This window comes from Ursus americanus, chromosome 28 (assembly GCF_024610735.1).
Source record: "Ursus americanus isolate L20-20 chromosome 28, mUrsAme1.1.p, whole genome shotgun sequence".
NCBI lineage: Eukaryota > Metazoa > Chordata > Mammalia > Carnivora > Ursidae > Ursus > Ursus americanus.
In genome coordinates, this window is record NC_142154.1 from 1,936,088 (window position 1) to 1,963,759 (window position 27,672).

The 27,672-nt window shown below is 57.5% G+C and overlaps 1 protein-coding gene across 1 annotated transcript in view; it reads left to right on the plus strand.

Annotated features, from left to right (window-relative positions):
* The window catches only part of CEMIP (cell migration inducing hyaluronidase 1), a 133,445-nt gene that overhangs the window by 72,135 nt on the left and 33,638 nt on the right, over positions 1-27,672 (plus strand). Inside the window, exons 2-11 of the mRNA XM_045813107.2 lie at positions 2,749-2,858; positions 6,773-6,919; positions 7,426-7,564; positions 8,274-8,510; positions 10,548-10,727; positions 13,133-13,203; positions 13,887-13,982; positions 14,548-14,669; positions 18,256-18,388; positions 19,175-19,366. Of these exons, the coding sequence (XP_045669063.2) occupies positions 2,765-2,858; positions 6,773-6,919; positions 7,426-7,564; positions 8,274-8,510; positions 10,548-10,727; positions 13,133-13,203; positions 13,887-13,982; positions 14,548-14,669; positions 18,256-18,388; positions 19,175-19,366 (1,411 nt within the window). The 5' untranslated portion in view covers positions 2,749-2,764. The remainder of the gene's footprint in view (positions 1-2,748; positions 2,859-6,772; positions 6,920-7,425; positions 7,565-8,273; positions 8,511-10,547; positions 10,728-13,132; positions 13,204-13,886; positions 13,983-14,547; positions 14,670-18,255; positions 18,389-19,174; positions 19,367-27,672) is intronic.

Below are 27,672 nucleotides of genomic sequence, written 5' to 3' on the forward strand. Positions count from 1 at the left end.
TTGCTGCCGCCTCCTCTGGTCCCTGTGGGGGCCGCCGCGGGACTGCAGCAGTGCTGTTCTTCTGGAACCCTGAGCTGGTTACGGAGAACCCCTGAGGAGCTCCAGACAGCGTGTCCCCCTTCTTCCTGCTTGCGGGCTCTGCAGAAGGGGGTCACCACACCCTCCCAAGAACAGGCCAGCTCAGGGCCATCAGGCAGTGGTCGGCCAGCCTCTGGCCTGCAGCTTCCTGCGGAAATTTCTAGCACTGTGGGCCAGCACGCGCTCTGCCCAGGTGATCGGCAGCTGCGAACTGGGTCAGGACCGTATCTTGCCTGCAGAGTCTCACCTCCCGTCGCCGGAAAGCTCTGAGTGGCCGGTGGAAAAAGCCGTCCTCCCTTGAAGAGTTCCCAAGTGAAATTTGAGACACTTTGGGGATTTGCTTCAACAGAATGTTCCTCGGGGTTTCTGCACTCGGGCGCTGGAAGCCACTCCTGGGAGACAAAGCACAGAAGAGCCCCCCAGCAATGTGGGGTTCACCTTTCCGGGCAGGAGGCCACTGTGCCTCCCGTGGCTCGGACAGAGGGACAGCAGAGGTCTCTTAAATGTTGGGACAAAGAGGTTGGGAGCATTATCCCTCCAAGTGGAATTGTGTGTATATCCACCCAGAAAGTGATTGTGTGTGTGTGTGTGTGTGTGTGTGTGTGTGTGTGTGTGTGTGTGCGCGCGCATGCACGCTATGAAATGACGTGTGATATCATCAGAAGGTGTCAGAGCTGCAGGGTCCCTGCATGCCCGACGTCTGCTCTGCCTGGGAGTCCGAGGCCCACAGAAGAAGTCCTTTCACGGGGGACCCCCAGAAGGGGTGCCCGCACACAGACTGCTTCCCGATCCTGTCCCCTCCACCCTGGGTGTCTGTCACATTCCGTTAGTGAGCGGAGCTGCCAGCTTACGGTCCGGAAGTCTGGGGGCCCTTCAGAGGAGCCCCGTGGTGATGAGGGGGTTCTCCACAGCAGACAACAAGCTACCCCTGCTTTTCCTAACCTGATCGGGACTTCGGAGCCGGGCTCTGGCTCTGGCTCTCCCCTGAGGGCCGTGCAGCTCTCCTGTCCTGGAGCCCCTCCTTCCCATTCCAGAGACCAGGAAAGCAGACACTCCTGGTCTGGGGGCCATGGGAAAGGCGCCGTTCCCAGATGCCGCGATGCGTGCCTTCAGCGGCCGGCCAAGGCAACTAGAATAGGCCTGTTGTTCTCGCCGGCCAAGCCTGGGCCAGGCAGGGAGGACACCGCAGGCACTGAATCTGAGAGTATCAGTTTCTCCCTCCCCACCTCCCAGCACACCTGCACAGAAGGACGCAGGCCCAGGGCAGGGGGCTCCGCTCAGACCTTCCTGCCTGCCCTGACTCCCCTACTGCACCCCAAACACTTTACCGGGAGCCCATGGGCCAGGGACGGTCAGATGTCCCCGAGCTAGTTCAAGGGGAGGAGCCTGTGTCGGGTGAGAGGGATGTGGGCCCCTCCCTCCATGAGGGAAACCATGTTTGTCTCTGGGCAACACCACCATCACTCCTGGGACAGGACCGGGACAGGCAGGGAAGCCAGAGCTGGTCACCCCCCCGCCATGCCCAATCTGAGCCCTGTGTGTGGTCACAGAGGGACAAACATGTTTTCTGGGTACATTCTATTCTGAAAGGGGAACCTAGCATCTTCATTTTAAAGTTCCTGTCTTGAGGTTTATCTAGACAGAGTCCCACATTCACCGTCGGTATGAGTAAAAGGAAAAAGAGAAGCAACTTTAATAAAATAGAAGTTTAATGAAATAGAAATTTAGTTCTCTCACACATAAAAATAAATCCATAGTCTAGGGCTGTTCAGTTCTTCACAGGGTCAAGGCCTGGATGTTTCTCTAGATTTGCTTTGCTATCTTCAGCATGGCTCCCACTATGTAGCCAAAGATAGCTGCTGAAGCTCCAGCCATCATATCCACATTCCTGCCAGCAGGAAGGAGGAAGGAGAGAGGAAGGTCTTCCTGCTTTCCCCTAAGGACATTTCCTGGAATTCACACAGCAAAGTGGGGCTGTGTTGGCCAGAACTTAATTTCAAGGCCACAGCTTATGTAAGAGAATCTGGAAAGGTAGCCTTTATACACTAGGTGGCCATGCGCCCAGATGAAAGTCAGGAGTTCGTTTCCCAAGGAAGGAGGGAACAATTGGGGGACAATTATCTATCTCCATCTCATCTTCCTTTGGATAGGTGATATACAGAGGGCTTATAACACACAGACATCCAGTTGTCAGGACTTCTTTCAGAAGCATAGACTGATAAAAATGGAGAATTCAGCCAGTCCACCGCCTCATTTTCCAAATTAAGAAACTGAGGCCCAGAGAGGTCAATCAAAAAAGCTGAGCTCACACAGCAAGTTCGTGGCATCTAATTTCCAGCACATGTTGTGTGGGAGTATTTTTGGTTTTCTCTGTTTCCTAAGAAAAAAAGCTTCATTCTGGAGGGGCGGGAGCGCGGGCACCAAGGATGAAATTCCATCCATTGCTGGGTCTCTGAGCTGCAGGCCCCGGGCGGGACGGGGATGGGGCTTGCATGCCCCGGTCTGCCCGGCCCTGAGTCATGGCGGCTGAGGACTCCGTCCCGGCTGGCTGACGCGTGCCCATTGGCAGTGCCCCTGTGTGCGCCAGTGGCCCTGTCTGTCTGTGTCTGCCTGTCCGTGGACTCCGGCCCGCTGAGGTCCCTGGTCTCACGTGGTGTGCTTCCATTTCAGGGAGCGCTCTGCCAGGATGGGAGCTGCCAGTGGGCAGGACGTCTCCTTCAAGGCGATGCTGACACTCGGCTGGCTCGCGCTGGCCTGCCTCCCTGGGGCCACGTCCACAGGTGAGCCACTCGCAGCGCCGGGGACTTCGTGCCTCAGTGGGAACGTGAGGCTGCTGGGGGCAGGAGAAGGAGTCACCGGGCAGGGGCAGGGTGGCTGGGCTCTGGCCGGTCCCTGCTATCCTCCCACCCAGGCAAGTCTTGTCCTGGGCCTCTGCTGTAAGCCACAAAATGACAGGGCTGGACTAGACCCAGGGGTTCCACACTCAGCATCCACACGAGCCGGGCACGAGACCCAGACCAGTGGCGGGGACCGTGGTCACCTGGGGAGTTCAGGCTCATCGAGGGGGACGCTCACTTCCCAGTTCTGGCCAATTGCTGTCATGTGCGAAGGTGGGTCCCCGTTGCGGGATCTCGTGAATTTTTAAGAGAAACCAGAAATCTAGATTTTTATGTAAAATTCCCTTCTTGTTAAGTGTTGACAACCAATTCAAATGTTACAGACTGCTTTGGGGGGGTGGCTGGTGCAGAGAAAAAACACACATGTGGGAGCCAGCCTGCCACCTGCAGGCCACCTGAGCCCGGCGTTCCCTCCTGTCTCTGCTGTCATAAAATCTGGGAACAGTCAAGCACCTTGTCGGCTGCGATGCTCTCCGCAAGGTCTGTTCTTCTGATCTCAGTGTCAGCTCTTTCCTGGAATGATTTTGAATGAACGAGCAGAGCTCAGGGCAGGTTTGCGGGGACGACAGGAAGCAGCCAATGGCGAGACCAGACTTGGGGTAGCAGGTGAGGGATGGAGGACGATGTGTCCGTTTCGAACGGGGTCAGCAATGATACCCTCTCCATTGCAGCTCGTGCTCCTGTTATCAACCGAGCCGGCTGCTTTTCTGCAGTAGGAATAGAGGAACTTCATTCTGTGTTGCTTTTCTGCACCTGCGGAGGGCAGGAAGTAACCTGTAATCATCACGAGTGGAATTCCTGCAGGGTGATTCCTCGCGGAATCTAGCAGGAGGGGATGGGGCAGGCAGGCAGGGTTTTAACTCTCAGTGAGAGCATGGGCAGCTTGGCCTGAATTCATTCATGGATTCTCCCGCCGTGTATTCACCTGGTGAACACCAAGGGGCATTGGCTCTAGGCCAGGAGCGGGGCTCTGGTGTCTGGATGACCCGGCTCAGGCATTGGGGGGGTCTTACCAGGTCCTTTTCTGCCACATCCTGGGAGTCCTTCTGTCTGGGTGGAGACTGCTGGAAAGGAGGCCGTGCCTCTAGTTCTCCCGGTCCCTGCTCTTCGCTGCCGTCTTTCCATCCGTGCCCCCAGTGCTCCGGGCTTGCATTCAGTCTCACCCCACTTCCTGCTCCTGCAGCCCCTCCTGGGAAGGCCGGCTGCCTGGAGATATTCCAGCCAAGGCTCTGGCCATTTCCAGCCCCTGGCTGGTTCCCACAAATGAAAACCCGCTGAAACGGACCTTTGCAGAGTGCAAATATCCTGCTCTAGTGAAAGAGCCAGGCTTTGACCGCTCAGCTTCTGCCATGGGGCCAGGGCTGCTGGTGCTCTGGGACACGGTCTCCTGATGACAGGGGAGCCTCCCAAATCCAGATGTGACGTCGGGCTCAGTGCGTGTGCCTGGAGAATAAGGGGCGGTCGAGCTTGTCCTGGGAGATGTGGGTGGCAAGACCCTAGGGCTTTACCCCATGAAATTGGGATGCCTGTGGCTCCGTGCCTGGACCGCTCAGCTCGCCAGCGGGCCTCGCGTGTCCCTGCACAGCCGCATGTCACCTCCTGGGAGACAGACCCTCGGCTCCAGAACTGGGCGGAGGGCAGCCTCCTTGGCTGGAAGCCGGTCGAACACTGACCCACCTGAAGGCAAACCCAGGGACGGGCTTGACCCTCAGAAGCCTCAGCCCCCGTGACCCAGGGCCGCAGAGAGCTGAAGCAGAGGGCCCACCCTCAGCCCAGGCCTCGGGCTCCGGGAAGGCCAAGGATGAGCCAAGGCCATATTTCTCAGTGTGTTGCCATGACTCGAGCCCCTTGGGGCTTCCAACAGCTGGAAGAGCTGCTTTCCAGACAATGTGAAATTCTCTCCTCCGTGACACAGATGCAGAGCCTGAGTCCATGCCGACAGGGAAGCAGCTGGCGGGCATCAGCGGGGTGCTGGGGGGCTGGGGAGGGCCGGGTGGGGCTGCGCCTCGGCCAGCCTGCACCCAGGGCCCACCCCGTGCTTGGCAGAGGAGAGAAGGGCCTTCAGAGGGACAAGAAGAGGAGGCAATGTGGGTTTGGGGTCCGAATCTGGGGTGGTTGAGTGAAGATAAAGGGCGCCTCCCTTCCAGTTCTCTTGAGATGCGTAAATACGGGGCAGACACTCTCATCCCAGAGTTAACATAACAAGAGTAAAGCGACATTTTGAACTGACTTGCCTATAATCACACCGAGTCCCTCCTGGGGTCACCGTCCCCCCATTGTGGACGTTGTTCTCTGCACCCACGTTGTTCAGGAGACACAGGCCGGCTGGCGCCCTTCCTTGGACCCTGAGCTGGATATCCGTCCGTCCTTCCAGCCTACGCCGGGGTCTTCACCTTCACCTGCAGTCCTGCCCCCACGGCGGGTCTGCGCCTCTCCACTCCCCCCACCCCCCGCCGGCCCCGGGGCCTTTAAATCTAGCAGGTCCCGGGCTTTACAGCTTTGGAGGGACAGCGGGGAGGAAGGCATCCGGACTTGTTCTCCGAGACAAGCCCTTGTCCTTTTGTTTCGCGCACCGCCTCTTCCCACCGCTTTCCCTCTGGATCGTTCCTCGTTGCAGGGAGAGCCTTCCCGTGTCCGAGGCGGTTCTCTTCCCTCCTGCATCCACAGGACGCTGCTGGAGTAGAGCCCAGCCAGCCAGATGGAGAGGAGGCTGGAGCCGGGAACAAGCGCCTCCCCTCCCCCCAGCACGGGGGCCTTTAAGTTCAGCTGAATGTTCTGAGTCATGAGGCTACCACAGGCCACGAGGCATCAGGGTCCCTCTGGAGGCGGTAGGACCGAAGCACCAGCCGTGGCCAGAGCCGCACGGGGCCTGTGTTTCTCTTGCATGGGGGCGGTCCTGGCCACATTCCACAGAACTTTCCAGAAGCCACCCTGTGTGGCTCGCCAGGTGACAGCTCAGGGGAGAGGAATCCAGGCGCTGGTTGGACAGGTGTGGGAGGTGCCCTGGCGGGGGAGCCCCGGCCCCTCCCCCTTCAATCCGACAGTAACATTTGTTAGCAAAGTTTAGTAGTGTGTACACAGCCTATTGTTAGATATCAGCAACTTCGTTTGCAAATTACTTTCCTTTAAAAGAGACGATGGCAGTGTCTTCGGGCAACTCCACAGACAGGACACACGCCTGGTTAGGAGGGTCACTGCGCTCCGGGGAGCCTGCGGCACGACCCCTCCCCCAGGGAGAGACCCAACTGATGTACAGCTCCTCCCCGTTTAGATGCCAGTCGCTAATAAGGGGTCCCTCTCATTCGAAGCAACGTTCTCCATAACACAGTGTGTTGTATGTAACACCCTCCTTCTCGGGGTTCTGCGGGAACAGAGCTAGAAAATTAACCAAGAGTCAGATTCTCACACAGGAGGGGAGGGGGCCGGGTTAACTCTCAGAGCGCCGCTTTTCAGAGGAAAGAATGTCTTGGATGAGAGGCACTCTGGGCAAGTCCTTCCCTAACTCTGCGTCCTGGAACGTCTTCAGGAGTCATCTGGTCTACCCTCCCTTTTATAAACGGAGAAACTGACCCCAGAGAAAGGACATGGCTTGTTCACGGACGTGTGGAACTGAGACAGTCGTGGGACTGGAGCCCAGGTCTCCTGGCGCCTGCGTCAGGGGTCTCCTTGTTCTCCAAGGCCTCATGCTAGTAGAGAGGGGGCAGGGCAAGGTGCAGGAGGGCCCACCTTGTGCCCTGTGCCAGGCCCTGCATGCTGAGGTGGGGGTGGAGGCAGTGACGCCTGTCTGTCCTTGGCAGCGACAGCCGAGTGCCCTGACCAGAGCCCTGAGCTGCAGCCCTGGAACCCTGGCCACGACCCAGACCATTATGTGTACATCGGCCGGGGCAGGACCCTGCTGCTCACCTCGTCTGCCACAGTGAACTCCATCCACGTCTCAGAGGGAGGTAAGCCGGCTCCCCCCGCCCCACCTCTCTCCCCTCCCTCCACCGCCTCAGAGCCCAGCCGGTGGGGGCCAGCTGCCATAGCACCAGACGGGCAGGACGAAGGTCACGGGGTCTGGGTTCAGGTCAGAGCGTCCGGTCGGTTGTGATGCCACAGCTCTGGGCACCCGGGAGCGGCTTGTCCCAGGTCCAATCTTGGTGAAAGAAGCATTTATAAAGGGACGTTCTTGTGCGGGGAGCATCCCTGCGCACCAGGCCTCCAGATGCTTTGCTCGTCGAAGGCCGTGCACACAGCTGTAACTGCAAACCAGCAGGCAGGGCTCACACGTGGCTGGGCCGGGAGGAGGGGGGAGCCACCTGGGAGCACGGCAACCTCGGGAGAGCTGGAGAGACGGGCCTTCGTGCCCGCCTGGATGAGGCGGGGGCTTAGCGGGTCTGCCCTTGCCTCTGCTGTGACCTCACCACGACCACGTGTGTTCTCGAACCCCGCCCCATTCCCATGCCCTCAGGAAAGCTGGTCATTAAAGACCACGAGGAGACCATTGTTCTGCGTGCCCGGCACATCCTGATAGACGCCGGCGGAGAGCTGCACGCCGGGAGCGCCCGCTGCCCCTACCAGGGCAACTTCAGCATCGTTCTGTATGGAAGGTGGGCGGACGGCTTCCGGGGCGTCAAACGCTACTCCCGGATGTGACGGGAAGGAGGCTTCCCAAAGGGCAGAGGGAGGCAGGATGACTAAGGCTTTCGTGCAAGGCGGGAATTACCCTTACAGACAGCCAGAGGCACCCGTGAGCAGGACAGACGTCCATGATCTGGGCGAGCCAGAGAAGTTTGCTAGGGTGTTGTTTCTTGTGGCCCGGGTCCACGTGTGAGTTCCAGGAGTCCCCGCCACACTTTCCGCTGCCTTGCGATCCGGTCGGGGCTCTGGGAGCCCCTGGGAGTGTTGATTTAATCGGTTATGATAAACAAGATAAAGAAAACCCCCACGCAGGGTTGGACCCTGGCTGTGCTCTCTCTTCAAACAGCTGTTCTCAGGAGCAGTAGCCAAGAATATTCGAGGGTCTGTAGCACATGGCCAGGTGGTTCCACCTCTCATGGGCCCTAATATAACACTCTGAGCACTGGGAATGAGCGCCAGCATGTGAACTGGGGATAAGTGTTTTGCTTGGCCTTTTGGCCTCGTTTTGGTCTGGCTTAGGGCGGTCTGGTGGGTGACGCTATCTCTGCTGGCCTCAGGCTGCCACCATGCGTGCCTGTTGTTATGGTGGTCGCGGTGGGAGCAGCGTGGTCCCCTCTGGGCTCAGCATCCGGTAGAGAGATGGGTCAGCTGACTCTGGGGAGCTGTTTTCTCTCGTAGGGCTGATGAAGGTCTTCAGCCAGACCCTTACTTTGGCCTGAAGTACATCGGGGTCGGCCCAGGAGGCACACTTGAGTTACACGGACAGAAAAAGCTCTCTTGGACGTTTTTGAACAAGACCCTTCACCCAGGCGGCATGGAGGAAGGAGGCTATTTTTTTGAAAGGAGCTGGGGTCACCGTGGAGTCATTGTTCATGTCATCGACCCCAAATCAGCGACAGTCATCCATTCGGACCGGTAAGGCCTGCCTTCCCTTAAACACATAGCCCTTCGTTCCACAGACACGGACTGAGCCCATGCCTTGGCCAGATGCAGCTCTGGGTCCTGGGGTGCAGCAGTCCGTCAGATAGACAGAAAACCCCGCTGGGAGCAGTGATGTCTCTCATTCCCCAGGCATTTGCCTGCCGAAGCTGAATTAACAGTACAAGGAGGCAGGCACACATGCACGCACAACATCGTTTCAGATCGTGCTAATTGGGGGAAACGACGAAATGGTGGAGGGTAACTTGGGAAGCCCGTTTTGCATCAAAGGGTCAGGGAAGGCCAGTGTAAAGAAGCAGCATTCGAGCTGAGACCCACAGGGCGAAGATGAGTCAGGGAGAGAGCGTTCCAGACGGCAAGCAGCAAGTGCAAAGGTCCAGCGGTGAGAGGGGTGTGATGGTCTGGAAGCACAGAAGGGCCAGCAGAGGGGTGCGGGTGCAGAGTAACGGCAACATGGCCCAGTGATGTCCGGGTTTCCAGCAGGGGCGGGTGCACGATCGTTAGACTGTGTGCGGAAACATCGTGTTAACCACTTTACCAGACATCTGTGATTTACCTTCATGACCGCCTGTGAGTAGGTTCTGGGATTATCCGCGTCATACAGAGGAAAGCACTGAGGTTCAGGGGATCCATTTGCTTTGAGTCACAAGGCCAGAAAGTGTCGGAGCTGGGATTCACACCCAGATCTGCCCAGACAGACCCTTCACCCGTATTCCTTCCGGGCACCTGCCTTGGCCTGGGGCTGAGCGATCTTAGTGCACAGGTAATGCAGAAGCCAGGATGAGCCCGATAGACACCAAGGACGTCCGAAAGCCCTCCCTTTACACGCGGCGTGCCGGCCCCTTGGCGCTGCCTCTGGAATCAGTACAGTGCGGTCCGTCGCGGCAAGCCAGCCTTACTGAGCCACGGGGGGAGAAGCCATCCCGACAGCTGGTATATAGGTCCCAAAGATGGGACAGCTGCTCCGTCCAAATCTCCTGCAGTGAAAGCATGTGTCTGGGGCCTCGAGAACCTGATAGGGGAATGTGTGTGCATAGAGATGGTAATAGACACTACCCACACATGCGTGCAGGTGGTTCCCGGGAGGAGTGAGAATGTGGGTCAGCCCTTAGAAAGGAGTAAGCATGTGACCAGGCAGAGAAAGGCGAAGAAGGATGTGTTAAGGTGTGTGGTATATGGTGTGGTCGTCGCATGGAGACAGACGAGGCGAGCTGGGCCTGCAGCAGGTGGCTCCTGGGGGGAGGAGGGCGGGGAGGAGGAGGGGCCCTGGCCGGGACACACCATCTTGCACAAACACCTGCAAACCAACCTGAGGATTGGGGAGCACCTATCCCGCCACTCCCACGCCCACCCCCCGTACCGCCCCTGTTTCTCTTTCCCCAAATCTTGGCCCTTCACGCTGGTTTATTCTTCTAGATCTGTTTTAGAACGATTTTGCTTGTTAAGCCGCAAGACAAATTCTTTCAGAATTTCCATTATGGGGCGCCTGGGTGGCACAGCGGTTAAGCGTCTGCCTTCAGCTCAGGGCGTGATCCCGGCGTTATGGGATCGAGCCCCACATCAGGCTCCTCCGCTAGTAGCCTGCTTCTTCCTCTCCCACTCCCCCTGCTTGTGTTCCCTCTCTCGCTGGCTGTCTCTATCTCTGTCAAATAAATAAATAAAATCTTTAAAAAAAAAAAAAAGAATTTCCATTATAATTGTACCAAAGCTTTAGAGTCACGTAGGGGATAGTTGGGGGTCATTACAAAATTGTGTCTTTCCTTTGTAAATGCTCGTCCCGCGTGGTGTCGATTTTTGTTGAAGTCATGCACCGTATTTTCTGAGAGTGGGTTACCTTTGTCACGTTTGGGAAGATCGGTTTTTGATGTCATGAGAGCTCCTGTCTTTAAAAATCACAGCCCTTGGGGGCTTTGGGGGTGTGTTCGTTGTTGCAATGCACACACATGTGCTTAGACCTCCCTTTTCGGGGCCGCTCTCAGGACTATTCAAACCCACCCTCTCTCCCCTTTTTAGGTTTGACACCTACAGATCCAAGAAAGAGAGCGAACGTCTGGTCCATTACTTGAACGCGGTGCCCACGGGCAGGATCCTTTCGGTGGCAGTGAACGATGAGGGGTCTCGGAACCTGGACGACGCGGCCAGAAAGGCCATGACCAAACTGGGCAGCAAGCATTTCCTACACCTTGGATTCAGGTACCCCCATCGCTCCCGCCCCCACCAGTCTCCAGGACCCCAAAGCCCCCCTGGCCCCGCAGGTTACCTCAGTGTCTGTTCCTGGCCTGCGGCACGCCCCATTCAGTGCCGGCCTGGGGAGGGGCGGGCAAACGCCATTCTGCACGGGGCGTATCTGGGACCGCGGGTTTTCTTACAAAGTGTATTCCACTCTGAAAACACAAAAGATCTCTGTTTGCATGAACTCATTCATTCGTTGAGCCGCTTACAAAATGTCAGTGGGACCTCTGCTGCGTGTAAGCCAAGCCTCAGATGAACAGCTAGCTTCGTTTCCCGTGCTTTGGCAAAGGGGTCACCGTGTGCCTTGGGGACCGGCAGACATTGTTTAGAGAGCCGACAAGGTGACTGCCCAGCCCCACACCCAGGGAGCAGGGCCTTTGATGTGCCTGCCGTGTTCGGTTTGTCTCGGATTAGAGCTTCGTGCCTGACTTTGGCGGGCACACCGTTAGCATAGCAGGAACCTGTTTGCCCCACGGGAACCACACCTTCTGATCATGTTGACTCAGATCTCAGCTCGGTGGAAGGTTGTGGTCCTCCGGCCTGTGGCTGTTTGAAGATAGCGGGGCCCCGCCCTTCAGCTCCACAGAACCCCAGGCAGGGCTGGGGGCAAGAAGAGCTTCCCTGGGCTCCAAGCAAAGCTGTTTTACTGGCCTCGCAGAGATCCCTTGGGCAAGGGAGTGGGGGCGGCCCGGGGATGCGCCGGGTTCCAGAGTGCGTTCTCTGGGAGTGGGGACAGCCCAGGGGCTGCTCCTTCTGGAAGGGTCTGGACAGGGAGCTCAAGGAATCGAAGACGACAAGGAGACCTTGATATCTCAAGGCTCCTTTGTTAGCAAAAGCCGAGGGGGCTTCCATGTCCTTGTTTTATAAACCGAAAGGCCATTTTATGGATTTACAAGGACAGCGAGAACCACCAGGGGACTGGCTCCTTAGGGCCTCAGCAGAAGAAGGTAGTGGCGAGGGGCCTGCAGCGCAGCCCGAGTCTGCAGCTCCTGGTACATGTGCCTGCAGGGAGGTGACGCATTCTCTCTGCACGGATCCTGCGTCTGTAAAGCAGAATACGTCAGGAGCGGCAGGAGGGGATTAGACATGATTATAAGTAGCAAAATACTGGCATCGTATCTGGCAGAGAATCAGGATTCAATAAATGTTAGCAACAGTTCTCTCCGGAGAAGCAACGGCCACTGGCAGGATGGATGCTTGCCCTGCGTTGTCACGGTGTCACGGCCGTTCCCCTGAGGACAGGACATGGGCAGCAGGAATTACATTCTGAGCCCTCGCTCGTATAGACACACATCGAGGGACAAACTCAAAGCATCTAACCTCAGTAGAAGAACCAAGGGCCGTGGCGGTCTGTGGTTCGTTCACTCTGGAAGCGGTTACTGAGCAGGCGTTGGCACGAGCCTCTGGGCTGGACGAGGTGTGCTGAGCTCTCATGGGCAGGCAGGAGCAAAAAGAGAAGTGACGAGGAGGCGTGAGCAAGAGGGTGGGCAAAAGGCTCAGGGCGCAGGGCTGTGGGTGAGGGCGAGGGCGCGCAGGTTCCCACGAGAGATTGCAGGTGCAGAGGCCCGGGCTCAGCCTGTGGGGGGGTGCAGGCAGCAGGAGAGGGCGCTGGGGCGGGAGGGGGCAGAGACGAGGCTGAGGAGGTGGGCACAGGAAGACCTTCTGCTCTGCGAGCGGGAGCTGGGCTCTCATCCAAAGGGCACTGGGGAGCCATTGCAGGCTCTTCAGCAAGAGAGTGACCCGATCAAATCCCCAACTTCAGTAAAGACTTTCCAAAACGAAAGATCAAAACAAAAATAACAAAAGCTCTTGAGTGCCGTATGGATTGTTATCTCATGGGGAGAGGGGGAGCTGGAAGACAGAAACGGGGGGGGGAGAACCTTCCTGCCTTATAGTGCATGTCAGCGGAGGGCATCTTCCACCTGCTTTTCCTCCTCTGTTCCCACTGTGAGCGAGAGGCCTCTCCTAACTTTCCAAGGCCAGGGCATCAGGGAAAGAGCCTTTCTCTCCTGGAACCTGCGTCCTTGTTTTCCCAAAGGCGTCAGAACACTTGCTTCGGGTCCTCGTTGAGCCTGGCGGGTGGTTTGTAGGGCTGCGGGCTCATGGTTTGTGATTCATGGCCCGTCTCCTGCCGGAGCGGGCTTGAAGAGCTCGCGGTAAGTAAACAACGGGCGAGCCAGGTGGGTCGGAAGCCCAGCGCTTGCGAAGAAAGGCTCTTGTTCTCCGGGGGAGGGAAGCCCAGCCCGCGAGCTGAGCTCCCCGGGACACTGGGGCGGGCTGCTCGCTCCTGGGCCCTGTGTCAGCTCTGCCTCCGGGACGCGTTCAGACGTGTGAAGAACTTTCCTTTTTGTTGTTGCTTTTACCAGACACCCTTGGAGTTTCCTAACTGTGAAAGGAAATCCGTCGTCTTCGGTTGAAGAGCATATTGAATATCATGGTAATAAATAGTTGGCGAGAGGCTGCGTCCCCTCCCGTGTCTCTCTGACCAAGAAGCCCAGGTCTTTCTGAACCTCCACTTCCCTCAGAACATGGTGATAAATAGTTGGCGAGAGGCTGCGTCCCCTCCCGTGTCTCTCTGACCAAGAAGCCCGGGTCTTTCTGAACCTCCACTTCCCTCAGAACATGGTGGTACCACCGCCCAACGCCCATGTTCGTTGGCCACGTTACGCGAAAGTGGCAAAAGCCCATGGCTGAGATAATATTTACATTTGCGGAGATTGCCACTGACTTAATTCAAAACAAGGGACCTAGGACAGGCGAGAACGGGAACAGATCCAGCAGGGAAATATTTTGAGCTACAAAGATCCTTTGGATGGGCCGTTACCACCTAGAGGAAGGCCCTGCCGGTTCTATCCCTAGATAGGAATTCACGGGAGAAGTTGGGGCTCTAGACCATAGCTTTGTCAGCACACTGAAATTCAATTTTTAAAACTGAAGCAAAAGAAGGGGCAATAGATAATCTGCTTCCCGAGTAGAGAGATTGGCCTGAAATGTTTTGTTTTCTTTTTAAGAAAGAGTCCAAGATTCACGTGTGCAGGGGGTTCGCTCCATCTTGGAATTACGTTCTTGGGAACGCGGGGGGTGGGGGGTGCGTTCTCTGACGCCCCTGCTCTCCGACAGGACACCGTGGCTCCGCGGCTGCCCGCGTGTCCAAAGTGTTCCAGACGGAGCACGGCGAGCATTTCAACGTCTCTTCCTCCAGCGAGTGGGTTCAAGGTATGGAGCTCGGGACAACCAGGAAAACCTGAACAGCGGAGAGGACAGGACTTTCTGTCTTTGCAAAGCAAGGGTTTTTCTCTTGTGCCAGTCAGGCCACGGGTGGTCACACGGTAAACTAAATGTGCGGGGAAGCTGTCTCTCGTTAATCGGTCCCGAGCGGCCCATAGCCCAGAGGGTGTTCCTCTCGGAACCCTTCATGCCAGGCAATGGTGCTGAATGGGGGGCAGCTGGGAGCGGGACCGGCCTTCGGGCGGCCACACGGGGGGCTGGGGTGCGGAGAGCAGCGCCCCTCTTGCAGCCCTCGAGAATCAGGCTGGCCACAGTTTCCATCGCCATCCTTTCTGCAGTTACGAAGAACATACAGTCTATTGTTTTTGGAAAGTGGGAAAGTCAGTCAGAGGTGCTGGTAAAGAAAAGGTGGGAGACTTGGCAGACCGCTTAGGCGCACAGCCCGACCTGTGCTATTCGACTCCTGCTGCACCGAGGGCATTGGGGGCCGCGCTGCGGGGACCCGCCCTCTCCGACCCTTCCCGCCTCACCCTGCTCTTTGCTTTCTGTCCAGATGTGGAGTGGACAGAGTGGTTCGACCATGACAAAGTGTCGCACGCTAAAGGTGGGGAGAAAATTTCAGACGTCCGGGCAGCCCACCCAGGGAAAATCTGCAACCGCCCCATCCATATACAGGTACCGAACTCAGAACGAAGAGTTCCAAGGACTTCACTTTGAAGTGGAGTGTAGACAAACTTTCTTGCCATTGGAGTGGGGTGATTCTCATGGCTCTCCCCAGACACAGGGAAGCCAGGACGTCCCATTCCCAATTTAGAGGCTCTCACCTGCCCCCGGCCCCCTGGCTAGAGAGTTCCCCAGCGAGGCCCCAACATTCTCTCCTGGGTCCTACTCCCCACTTCCGTCGCTTCCTCCTGACGCTGCTTCCACGACCACGGCTGATGGTGGCCTGGCGTGGAGGCGGCTTGTCTCCTTCAGCCTCCCTTCTCCGTCGATTTCCTTTGGGACCTTGAGTGCCCAGGATCGAAATGGGATCTGGGGTGCCGGCTGAGCTCAGCCCACGTACCCACAGCCTGGTTCTCTGCTGAGCGAAGAAAACGCCAGCATTGCTGGAATGGACCATGTTTGCTCAGGACCATCGCTGTAGTTACTCCTCCCAGAGGGGACCCCCCGCTTGCTCAGTTGGCTCGGCCAGGACAGTGTCGAGTAAATACGCAGCCCTCATAACTCACCAGCTTTGCGGGCAGACCGTTCTCCTTTGGCCGAGGCCCCGTCCTCACAGGGCTGCGACCTTCTAGAGAAGGACCTACCGAGAGCGAGTCGCAGGTTGTCGGCTCTCCTAGGGTCCAACAGACGCAGAAAGTACCGACACCCCCAAAGTGCTTCCTCCCCAGATTTTATTCTGATTTTCTCTTGCAACCCTGAAGAATCCAGCCTTAATTCTGAAACAGCCATCATCTTATTCCTCCACTTCACTTGGCTGCGCCAAGCCCGGCCCTTTGCCAGCCTCCCCTCCCGAAGTATTTCTGGAAATCCTCTAGGAATGCTCACATGGTCTAGGGATCCCTCCCGGTGTCAGCTCTGCCAGCCGCCGGGCTCCAGACTACTGTGCGTAGGAGACCCCGTCTGCACGGCAGCTTCCCGCAGGTGTTGTCCATCCTCCCTGTACCTCTGCTCCCCACACGGACACGGGCTCCTGTCTGTGTCGAAGCACAGCCAATCCAGGCTAAAGTGTTAAATAAAACTTTATTGGAGGCTTAGAGGCCACAAAGGAGTGACAAGCACGCATGTATATAAAACATAAAACAGCATAGGGCACCATTGCTCCCCAGCTCCGTAATCCAAGACCCTTCAAGGGACCAGAGCCCCATGCTCTCTAACCCCCAGGCGGCCACCGCATTCCAAGGCCCAGCTTGCTTCCAACAAAAGAAGTATCCTTGACAATGGATCCCTGAGTTCCAGATCTCAACTATTGGAGGTCTGGCGAAGAATAAAAGATCCAACCACAGCCCCATCCTCCGCCCCTCGCCCCCTGCCACCCCAAGGCTGGGGCCAGCCTTCTCACAAAAATGCGTTCCTTGACAATATTTTGCTGAGCGTGGTAGCCCCTTATGGATTCAAAACTCTCAATTCCCGAATGAGGTCTTGGCTTTTTCTTGGCAAAACAAGGCCCATGGAAGCCGGCAAGGTTTAGGCGCAAAAGTTAAGGTGGCCCTTTCTCGCAGCTGCTGGCCTTGGGCTCCCCACGCCCCTGAGGTGAGCGTCACCTTAAATCTTGCAGCCCTCACTCCAGTCCTGGCTGCAGACCTCAGTCAGGTTACTCAGGGTCCCAATTTTCTCTTAGGCAACAAGGAGGTTTATCACTGTTTCCCTGTGGGATTATTTTGTGGACATCATGCAACAATATATGATGGGCCCATAAATTTTTTATTATTTTATAATTATTGTCATCATGCTGTTATTTTGTAATTATTAATGGTCAAAAATAGCAATAGAATCATGTCCACTTAAGTTGGAGACCAGGCTCCCTGAACAGTGATGGAGCCCTTTTTGCTCTTCTTATCCCAGAGGGAGGGCATTCTTCAGGTTTAGAAAAAGGGGTGGGGGAGGAAAAAGCAGAGTTGAATAGATGCCCCCCCCCAAAGTATTGTGGGACACTGTGCCTTGGAAGATGTCCAGTTCTATTCACTGACGTTTTCAGGCGCAGTTCTCGATGTTATGGGGTCTCCTGCTGAAGAACGCACGGGCCTCCGCAGAAAACAATGGGAGCTCAGAGGAGCTGAGCTTGACATTCCAGCGACCTTGACCTCCAGCTTGCTTCTAAAACCCTCTGAGCCTTAGTTTTTTCCCAAGGGCAGGCCTGCAATTCCTGCTTCTCCCGGGGCATTGGAGGCCACCCGAGATAATGGGCGTGAGCATGACTCTTGCAGGAAAGGGCTGGATTTTCATGATGACTGAGCTCCCTGCCCTATAGCTCTTCTTTGAAGCCAAAGACAACAGATACCTGCTGTGTTCAAAATAATGTTTCCTGAAAAGCCCCCCTCCCGCCGCCCCCTGCCGCCCCCGCCGCCCTGTTCTGTAATAGGTTGACTATACTTTGCCTCCCTGTTTCCCGGCCCTGGTCCCTTTGGTCTCTGTGCCAAAGAGGACAACAGCTGCAGCCTGGATCTAAATTGCTTGTCTCTGATGACAGCCACGGGCTTGCTGCAGACACACCCGGGGTCTGGGATGAGCCCCAGCTGGCAGGGATCGCAACCTCCTCGGAGCCCGCTCCTTGCATTCTCTACCTGGCCTTGAGGCTGCTCACCCGTCAGCCCCCATCACTCCGTGCCAAGCCCTGGGCTGGAAGCCGGGATCAGGGAGACAGGCGGAAAACCGGGTCCTTTCCCTCCCCGGGGCCCAGGATCCCGTGGGAGGAGACAGACATTGAACAGAGGCCATTAGGCTGCATGCCTGGGGGCCGCAGTGGGAGGTGCTGAGAAGCGCCAGCTCTGTGGTTGGCTAAGTCTGGATTCGAATTTTGGCTCTGCCCGCTTACTGGCTTGGTTGACCCCGGGCAAGGGACTCACCCCTGAGGGTCAGTTTCCTTATCTGTAAAGCCGGCAACCTCATCGTTGCCATGAAGATGGAATGAGATCCTATCACTAGCACTTAGCCGTGCAACTGTAGGGACAAGGACGGCTCTCAAACTGGACTGCCCCCTCTAGGACCGCTTGGGCCGCTTGGAAAAGTTCTGATGCCCAAGCCACATACAGACACGCCAAACCTGAGCCTCGGAGGATGGGACCTGGGCATGAGTATTTTTAAGGGCTCCCCACGTGGTGCAGGGCCCCCACTGGGACACCTGTCTATTGAACACAGCGGGGCTTCTATAAATACTAGCCTCCGTTCCAGTGGCAGGGGTGACAGCAGGAGTCGCAAGAAAGCAGGAGCTCCTGAAAGAGGACCTTCTTCCTGCAGGTGCCCCGTGACGCGCTCACTCGACGGCAGGGCGTCGGTCAGTGGTGTGGGTATGGCCTTCCGTAGGACCCCGGCAAGGCATTTCTCTGTGCTGTGACTTCACATTGTTTTCCTTAGAACAGACTGTGTTCTTATGACAGAAGTGATGCTCGGTCGTTTAATGATCATCTGGGGCCCTAGGAAGTCGTTTCTGCAGCAGGGACAATTTTAGACTTGTGAATAGATGTTTATACCATTAATCATCACCCTCCTTCGTTACACACACAAAAATGATTTTGCTCTGTAATTTCTGTGCCATTTCCAGGCCACGACAGTGGATGGAGTTAACCTCACCACCGAGGTTGTCTACAAAAAAGGCCAGGATTATAGGTTTGTGTGCTACGACCGGGGCCGAGCCTGCCAGACCTACCGTGTGCGGTTCCTCTGTGGGAAGCCTGGTAAGCAGCTGCTTGTCGGGGACACAAATGCAGCCGCGGCTCGTTCCCGGGGCCGGCAGACACGCACCGCGAGTTCGGACGCGGCTGGGTCAGCTGCCCTGGGCATCTCAGTGACACGGTGCTTTCTGCCAAGCGTGCAGTGGAGAGCCCTTCTGTGACACGGGAGCCGTGGGACGGTCCTCGGAGTTGGCAGGAGCCGGCTGAGCCCCACCCTGCCCAGATGCCTTTCAGGAAGGGGAAGGGCCTGGCCCAAGAAAACGAGGGTGCCGTGGCCAGCGCTGACCTTCCTGCAGCCCTCCCCTGCAGAGACAGGAGCTCGTGGCCTCTGGGTGCTATTATTTTAAACCCGGTTCCCGAGGTGCTCGTTAGAAGGGGTGGGAAATGGTCGGGTTGTTCGCGGAGGCACTTGGCCATCTCCAGAAGGCACTCATTAGGGATGAGAGCTCTTTGGGGGAAGGGCTTACAGCTACTGTAAATAATAGTTGAGAGGAACTATATTTGTTTGACATCTTGAGCAAAGTGGGTGTGGTGGGGCGGCCACATTTAACTCTAGCTAAGGGGTTGGTGGAAAATTCCCCTGCCCAGAGCTAATGAATGGCTCTTTTCTGGTAGGGTTTTGTTGACTTCAAAAACCTGCACCAAAACTGGGATGGGCTGAGCCTGGTGATTTGGGTTTGGATAGGCAAACCTGGCATTTATTTAAGGAGGGAAAGGGAAGAGGCGGACCGCCAGGAACTTGCCAAGAACTCAGGGTTATATCTCAGTCCCTCCCGTTTGGGGTTACAGTGAGGCCCAAACTCACCGTCACCATCGACACCAATGTGAACAGCACCATCCTGACCCTGGAGGACGATGTTCAGTCATGGAAGCCCGGAGACACCCTGGTCGTGGCCAGTACCGATTACTCCATGTACCAGGCAGAAGAGTTCCAGGTGCTTCCCTGCAAAGCCTGTGCCTCCAACCAGGTCAGAGTGGCAGGTAAGACTTCCACGAAGCCCGCCTGAGGCTGCACGAATCTGTTGTCTGAAATCACAAGTCTGTATCAGTCAGCTATTGCCACAATAATGCTATGTAACAAAACAGACCTCAAACTCTCTTGGCCAGCACTTACTTCTCACTCGTGCACCTGCAGCTGGTCTCAGGTCCAGCTTCTCTAGACGGAGCTTGGCTCCAGGATGACAGCTGGGTTCAGGGCAGCTCATGGGACTCTCGTTCTCCCCAGGACATATTCTTCCCGTGGGGGAGGCGGAAAGCTCCCAGAGACAAGAAACACAGAGGACTCAGGGCCTGGGCTCAGGACTAGCATGCTCTCACACCCACATTCCACTGGACAAAGCAAATAATGTGGTTAAGCTCAGCACGCATGGGGTGGGTCTGCCTCGTTACCCCATCAAGGTTGAGGGAAGGGAGTGAGTATTTGTTAGGCAATAATGTGATCTACCAGGAAATTTTAAATCTCGTCTTTCTATAGCTTTGGAGTCTTCCTTTTTTTCCCTCCTAAATGTTGACTTAGTGGTACTGCAATTTATATTATGCGAGGTTCCTGGAATCTCAGATTGTTAGGATTGAAAGTGTAGTGCAGGTCTGTGTTTATTAGTGGAGAAAGTTCTATACCCATGAGGGTTCTTTAGTTATAAGCAGTAGAATCCAACTTGACTATCGTAAGCAAAAGAGGAATTTGTTGGGAGGCCGCTGAGCTTCGGGAAGTGATATACCCACCCAGCTGCACGAGGACAGGGGGCAGGGCTCCTTTGGGGGGTCCGGGTAGTGGGAGCAAGTGGGCAGTATCCTCAGGCATCGCCGTCTGAGAGTGCCGTGCGAGGTCCCTGGGACATGGTGCTCATGCCACCTTCCAGGGAGACAGCGTCCGATTGGGCTGGGGGCTCACGTGGTCCCCCTCTGACAGTACACCGTCACCAGCATCCCTCTGGGCCTATTGAATGGGGAAAGAGTCCCTCCCCCAAGGCAAACTGGGGAAGATCGCAGCCAGAAGAAAGGAGAGTCGATCCTGGCATTGTAACTACCAGGTGCTACGGGACCACGGCACCTGGAGAAGGTCTAGGATTGAGGGAAGGAGGAGGAAGACGAGTGGACATGTATTCAAATTAATTATTGTTTTGGAAATAAGACTATAGAAAGTCAAACAATGTTTTTGGCTGGTGGGGATGTGCTTGGGAAGGAATCAGGGGGGACAAAGGTTTAAACACCTGAGCAATGGCGGTAGAGCCCAATCCCCTTGTCCCACTCTCGGGGACCGCGGGCCCTTGAGGCCACCCCCCGAACTTTGCAGCCGTGATCCCAGGAGGGCAGAGCCTGGGAAGGGAAGGCTGTGGGTGTCCCGGGGCAGACGGGGATTTGCTGAGTGTGGCTGGACACACGTGTGTGGTCGACAAGTTAGCAAAGTCTGCCTTTTAAAGTTACCATTTGTTTGAACCCCTACATTCGTTGAAAAAGGTTTGGTGGTATTTTAAAACAAATATAAGTCCAATTAAATCTTCATCCAGGAGAGATAAAAGGGGAAAGATACATGTCAAAGTAATAAATTCCGGTGCAAGGAGAATAAATTCAACAAAAGGGGGGAATTGAAGTGAGCAAAAGCTACTGGAACAGACCACACATTTGTCTCTGAGCTTCTCGGCAGAGAGAGCAGAGAAAGAAACTTCACGATTACTCACTATTGTTCAATCAAAAGGAGGAGACCAGAGGCCCAGAGGGACAGCTTCCCTGAGGCCCTGAGCTGCAGAGGGATTTGACACAGGGTCTGTGAGCATTTCATATGAAGATACTCAGTACGTAGCTGTGTGGTTGGACTCCTCGTACGAGATCGGGCCATGCTGTTGGGCTCATTTCCCGAAGACATTTTGGGGAAGGCTCCTTCCTTCTTTCTCTCCTTCTTTCTTTCCTTCTTTCCTTTCCCTCCATCTCTCCTTCTCCCTCCCTTCCTTCCAGTTCTTTCTCTCTTTGGTAGAGCACAGGATTGGAATTGCAGGAATGCCAGTTACCAGCCATGTGACCCTAGACAAATACTTAACTTCCCTGTGCCTCAGCTTCCTCCTCTGTAAAATGGACACAATGATCTTAGATCCTAACTACTTCCCGGGGTCGTGAGGATTGGCGGATGAATCTTTCGGTGTGAGGGCCTTTGAACAGCGCCTGGTATGCAGTAAGGGCGCTGTAAACGTTAGCTGCTGTATTGGCAGGATTTGTGCAATCATGTAGCGCTAAGCTTGGGACGACGGGAGCGGTGCCTAGTGCGTCAGTTCTGTAGGTAAAGATGCTTGTAGAGGGAGAAAAGCCAACGGTGTGTACCGTTCTCAGCAGCCTGCAGCTGAGGTCTGTTGCAGGTTCTGTTCTGAGTGCCCCGATGCCCCCGGGCGTGGAGGCGAGAGGCTCTGTGAACGCAGGTGCCCAGCGCACATCCCTCGTCTGCCAGGCTGGGCACCCCCGTCCCTTCATGAGCACACAGAGAGGGGGGAAGGAGCGAGTCGTCGTTATTCCACACACAGGGCGCACACGCGGTGGGCAATGCGCCAGACAAATGTGTCCTCTGCCCTTGGGGGCCGACCAGGGGTCAGGTGTCCTGGACTGTCAGAGGGGGCAGCATAGTGCGGGACGCCGTGCTGGGGACAGCATGCCCCGGAAGAGGACCAGAGCAGCCCGGGTGAGGGGTAGAGCGACCGCGTGGGGCTGGGCGGCAGGGGGTGCCACGGGAACGGCTTCCTCTGAGCGCATGGGCCTGTCGCATTTGCCCAGGTGGGGAAAGGCTCCCCGTGCCCCCGTTTACCGAAGAGCACCAAGGGAAGCTCGTGCTCTGTGAGTGTTCGACTCCTGTGTCCCCCTGGGGCCGGTACACACGCACAGCCCTCCTGGGACATCAGTGTCCTCCTGGACTCTTGGCAGGCCTGGCAATGAGACAGTGTGAGCTGATGCCGGCTGCTCGGTGCTGGGGATCTGGGGCGGCGTGCATGGCTTCTGGGAGGGTGAAAAGCTTGCCCGTGAGGAGATGGACGCGGGAGCACCTGGAGAGGCCCCCAGGTCTGCTCAGCCTGGCGCACGTCTGCACCCCTGTGCCGGGCACCCCCAGGCCTGCGAGGGGTCAGGTTTCCCTTCAAGCAGCTCCTGAGAGCCAAGTGGCCCCGAAAGCGAGGGGCCAGGCGCTGTTAGGGCTGCTGGCCTCACCTGGGGGTGTGGCTGGTGCGCGGACGCTGGAGAGGGTCCCGCTTGGCGGTGTCGGACCCACAGGCCCAGCTGCACCCTGAGCCTTCTGAAGGCTGGACAGACGGTGGGATGGGGCTGCTCCCGGCCCTGGTGCCGGCAGGGGTGGGGAGAGGTAGGAAAGAAGTGGGGAAGCCGCGGGGCCCCCTCCGGCCCCTCCATACTCCCTCGGTGCAGCACAGCCTGCATGTGTCTCCAGCAGCCCCGCACCCCTGCCAGCCCCCACCCCTCACAGTTAGGCTCAGAGTGGACCGTCCACTTTGCACAGAGGCATTGAGGCTTACCTGAAAACAGCGCCCCCTGGTGGACAGCATCAGAGAAGCCCCAGGGAGGGGGGCTGTGTGTCTGTCTGTCTGTCCTGGAGAGGCTCACGGGTCTCCTTTTCATCCCCAAGCCTGGCTCCCCACACCCCACTGACATGAAGCAAGGGCTCCCACCTGCCCCATCTTTTCTGCAGCTGTGCCCCCTGCAGTGACATCTTAGGGTCCCCCCCAGGCTGGTGGCAGAGCGGGACACGGCCTTCCCGGATCGTCCCTCCTCACTGCCCCAAATTCCAGGAAACAGGCCTTCGTGCCTATTAAGGGTTTTCTGACAGAAAACAGATGGGGATAACCAAGTCATGAACGTGTGTGAATCATCTCGGAGAATATTCCAGAGCGTAGCTATGCGCAGGGTGAACCCCCACACTCTCTGACCCGCCGCCAGAAACCCCGCAGCCCTTCTGCGTCTGCACTCCCGCACTCCCGCTTTCCCTGCCCCCGCACACATCCCTGAATAGCACCACGGGTCATTGGCTCCTTCGTACCCTGTTCTTTGTCTCCTGTGACCGCCAAGCGCTTCACAAAACCACCTCGCTCGCTCCTCGCGGTCCCGACAAGGGGCAGCTGCCACTTCTGTGGGCCACGGAGGAGGACACTCGGGAGCAGGGAAAGCAGATGTCCAGAGCCTGCCCTCCCATGCGCACCAGGCACACGAGGCTGCCCAAATTAAAGTTCGGAAGCCCACTCCTCAGTCCTCCTAGCCCGCTTCCGAGTGCCCAGTAGCCGCAGTGGCTGGGGTCCGGCGTACTGGACACCACACCGCGGAGCATCCCCAGCACCTCAGGGGTCCCAGGAGGGCACGCTGGTGTGGACCAAGTGAGTCTGTGTGGTCGACCGGAGCCAGGATTCGAACTCTGAGCTCTCTGGCTCCCAGGCTACCTGTTCTAGTCCATGCTGTCCCCAGGGACTGCCGTACCAGGAACCTGGGGGCTGTGTGGCTGAGACGGCCTCTCTGGGATCCTCCAGCCTCAGCCCCTCCTCCAGGCCCGGCCTCAAGTGCGTGTGTCTGTCTCTCCCGCTGGCAGGCCCTTGATGTCATTTCCTATCAACCCCTGCGGGCCCCGTTCCGGGCCTGCCCTGTAGTGAGGGCATGGGGTGTGGAGCCAGGGCCGCTGCAGGGTAAGCACTGGGAGGGAGGGTCGGTGTTTGGGGCCCCGTGTGGGGCACCTGCGGATCCCCCCTGCTCCCAGGCCTCCCCCACCCCTTCCTGTGCCAGTGGCCCTCCTGGATTATTTGGGACAGTCTGGCTGCGCCATGTCTGCTCATCCCCGGTTCGCCCTTATGCACCAGGGCTGCGAGAAGCAAGGGAGGGAGGGAGAGTCTGCAGGCAGGATGGGGTGCCGGGAAAGCAGGGCACACAGCTCCCCCGGGGCAGCCGTCTGGGGGACGGTGGCCTGTGAACGCGGCCACAGGACTGATCCGCTGGCTGTAGGGTTTTGTAAAGGTCTTGCTACGGGCTCCACAGCGCAGGGAGGAGGCGGCGGGAACGCAACTCTCAGTCGGCCCTGCGCACTCTGCTCACAGGAGCCTGGTAGACACTGTTCCTCCATCCCCCACGTGCCAGGGGCTGTCCGAAGCTCGTTCCGTGGATTGACCCAGTCAACAAGCAAAGCTTCCTTTGAGACACATGCTAGCAGCATCTCAATTTTACGGAGGGAGAGCCTGAGATTCAGGGAGCCTAAGGGACGTGTTCGGGGACTCACAGTCATCATCTGGGTCGGGATCCAGGGCCACGGTCCCCTGCAGCCTCTCGCCTACCTCTCCCATTGTATTCGTGTTCGAGGGGCCGTGGGTCCCGGGGGAAGGCCCTCTGGTCAGCATTAGGTCTATCCCCCATAGTTTAAGGGGGCACCGAGCCCCAAAATGAGCACGCTACGGGGGACGGCTGGACGTCGGCGGATGTGTGCCTGGATGGGGAGGCCTGGTGTCCTGGCCCTGCCGGCGCGGTGGGGACCCCAGAAGCGAAGGGGAAGGGGGAGGGCGGTGGGGAAGACCGCACTGGGAAGGAGCCCGCTGGAGCAGAATCTGCAAGGACGAGCCATCTGCTGCCTGGCCGAGCTGGAGACGGCCGGCCGGCCCGAGGGGCAGCCAGGGAGAAGCGCCGAGATGTAAAGTAGCAAAGGCTCTTGCAGGGAGGGCTGGGTGCTCCGCTCCGTGGCTGCAGCGGAAGTGGGTGTGGGAGCGATGACGTGTAAGCCCACAGAGCCTGGGGTTTTGCCCGGGCCGTCCTGCAGGCTGGGAGACGGGACCTGAGCCCCTCAGAGCTGCATGGGAGCTCCTCTCCTGTCTTTGGCCGGCAGCACCAAGCCCACGCGCTCTGCATAAACTCTTCCCTTATGTGCTCAACCTCGGGGGCGATCCCTTGGGGAAGCGCGCTCCGTGCTGTGCCTCCCGGGACCCGGCTCTTCTGGCGCCCGTCCTTTGCATTGACTGGTTCCTGGGCCCCGCTGCGCTGCCCCAGGGGCACTAGTCGGCCGGTCTTCCTTCTATACCCCAGGAACAGTGGGAGGTGGCCTTGCTTAGTTGAGGAAGCCTTTGAAGATTTTCTGGGTGCTGCCCGCTGTCTGTCAGGGTGTCATTCGTAAGGAAAAGAAGGTCTGCATCCAGCACACTCAGAGGCACGAGGCCGGGCGGACCAGGGGCTCTGTGACCAATGTCCATGTATACGTTGCTGGACGTAGGGCGTTTAAAGCTGATGAGCAAGGGAGTCCCCTTCCTCACCAGCCATCAGACGCTGCTCCGGGCACCATGTTCTGTCCGCCCCCACCCCCGCCGGGTCGCTCAGAACCCTGCACAAAGCTCTTTGTACAAGAGACTCTACTCCCCACCACCCGCCTGGGGCTCATGCATCTTGCACTATAGTGACCGTCACAGAGCCGATGGCAGGAGACCAGCCTGGGATGGAGGGAGAGGCTTCCACACGGGCAGCCAGAGGGGACCCTGCTTCTGGACCTTAAAACCATGGAGCCACGAGGCTCTGTGACCTGAGCCATCGCCGCAGGGGGTTAAGGGAACCAGCAGTCTGCAGAGGGAACTTGTTTCAAACGCCCCTCCTGTCACTGTCAGAACGTGGATGGAGCCGGAGTCTTCCCAGCGCCCCTCGGCGTCCGTGCCCAACCCCTCTGTCAGGGCCGACCTCTCGCATCGGAGACCTCTGGGTGTGAGAGTAAAGTATAGTGAATGGACTCTTCGTAAAGTGAATCGTCATAATACTTGAGACTTTCTAAGGCAGGACTCTGTGGTACACGTGCCCACGGGCCGATCCTCTCACGCGATAGTGTCAGCTCGCACGGCAGAGGGGACTTTGCGGGTGTGACAGAGTTACGGCTCATGAGGTGGGGGGTTATCCTGGGTCCCCGAGCTGTCATCACAGGCCCTTAGAGGGGACACAGGATGGTCAGAGTGCGGGGAGCAGGTGACAGGATGACACAGCTGGTGTTGGAGTGAGGTCGGTTGAAGGAGGAGGAAGGGGCCATCTGCCGAGGAGCACAGGTGGCCACTGGAATCCGCCAATGGCTGGACGGTTCTGCCCGGCGCTTCCCGACCGCTGACCCAGCCCCTGACGGTGCACTTCTGGCCTCCAAGGTGCGAGGCAAGAAATGTCCATTGATTTAAGCCGGTCGGCGTGTGGCAGTTTGTGGCAGCGGCCCCGGGAGCTGGAGGTGACGCCAAAGGGGTATCTTGTCAGCTTTGCCCCACACCAGTTTCACATCCTGAACTGACGTCCTGACTGACAAGCCTGCAGAATCCCAAACAGCAGCCGCCGAGGTCTCGCAGCCCCCAGCGGCTGTGCGCTGTGCCGGGTAGAGGAGCGGGCAGGGGAGGTCCCCGTCGGGGCGCGGCTCGGGCCCATCACCACCCCGGCCTTTGTGTGCAGGTCCAGCTGTGCCGTGGCTGATACCCGGGCCCCGCCGCTCCAGCCAGGGCCGCAGTGAAAGCCAGGCAGCCCCTGCCGTGCGGTGCAGGAGTGCGAATCCTCATGAGAGGTCATGCTCTGGAACGGTGACCTCAAACAGAGGAAAAACACCTGCTAGCCAGGTCAGCTCTCCCAGTGAGGAGCCACATGTGGAGGCAGGCCAAGTCTCTTCATTCCACGAAGGAATCTGGGGTTGGCGTGGGGGTGGATTGGGGACCATGAGACAGTCTCAAAGCTCCAAGCTCCTGTCCCCCTGCACCTTCCCTGGGGTGCACCTGCTGTCCGGGGAGGAGGATGAGGCTGGAGGGGAATCGAGTGGATTTGAGCAGATGGAGGGAGTGGGGCAGGTACAGTCACTGGTTCAGGGACTTGAGCAGCACGAAGGGGACTGACGTAAGCTACAATGGCAGTTGAGTTGGGCAGAACGGTCAGACTTTAATAACTTTTTAAGGTTAAGAGGTCTGGATGAGTTTGGACGTAGAGCATAAGGAGCCCACACGAGGAAAGAAGACGAATTACGAGATTCCCAAACCCTAAGACTCCAGGAAGGGATGGGGCTGGGGTCAGGAGTACAAGGGAGAGAGCACCCTGTCCTCCGGGGCTGGCCCACATTCCAGGCCTGGGGAAGGAGCGAGAGCAGGGGCTGCCCACGGCTTCCACTCATCCTATGACCGCACCAGCAAGGTGTCTGGGAAGCGTGGTTCTCCTGGGGAGCATATGTCTAGCTCAAACACAGGAGCCCCGATACCAGCAAGCAAAAGGGGGGACCGATCCCGGAGGACAGAGCCATTTCTGCATGGGCTTCAGATATAAGTCCTCATGGCTGTGAATCC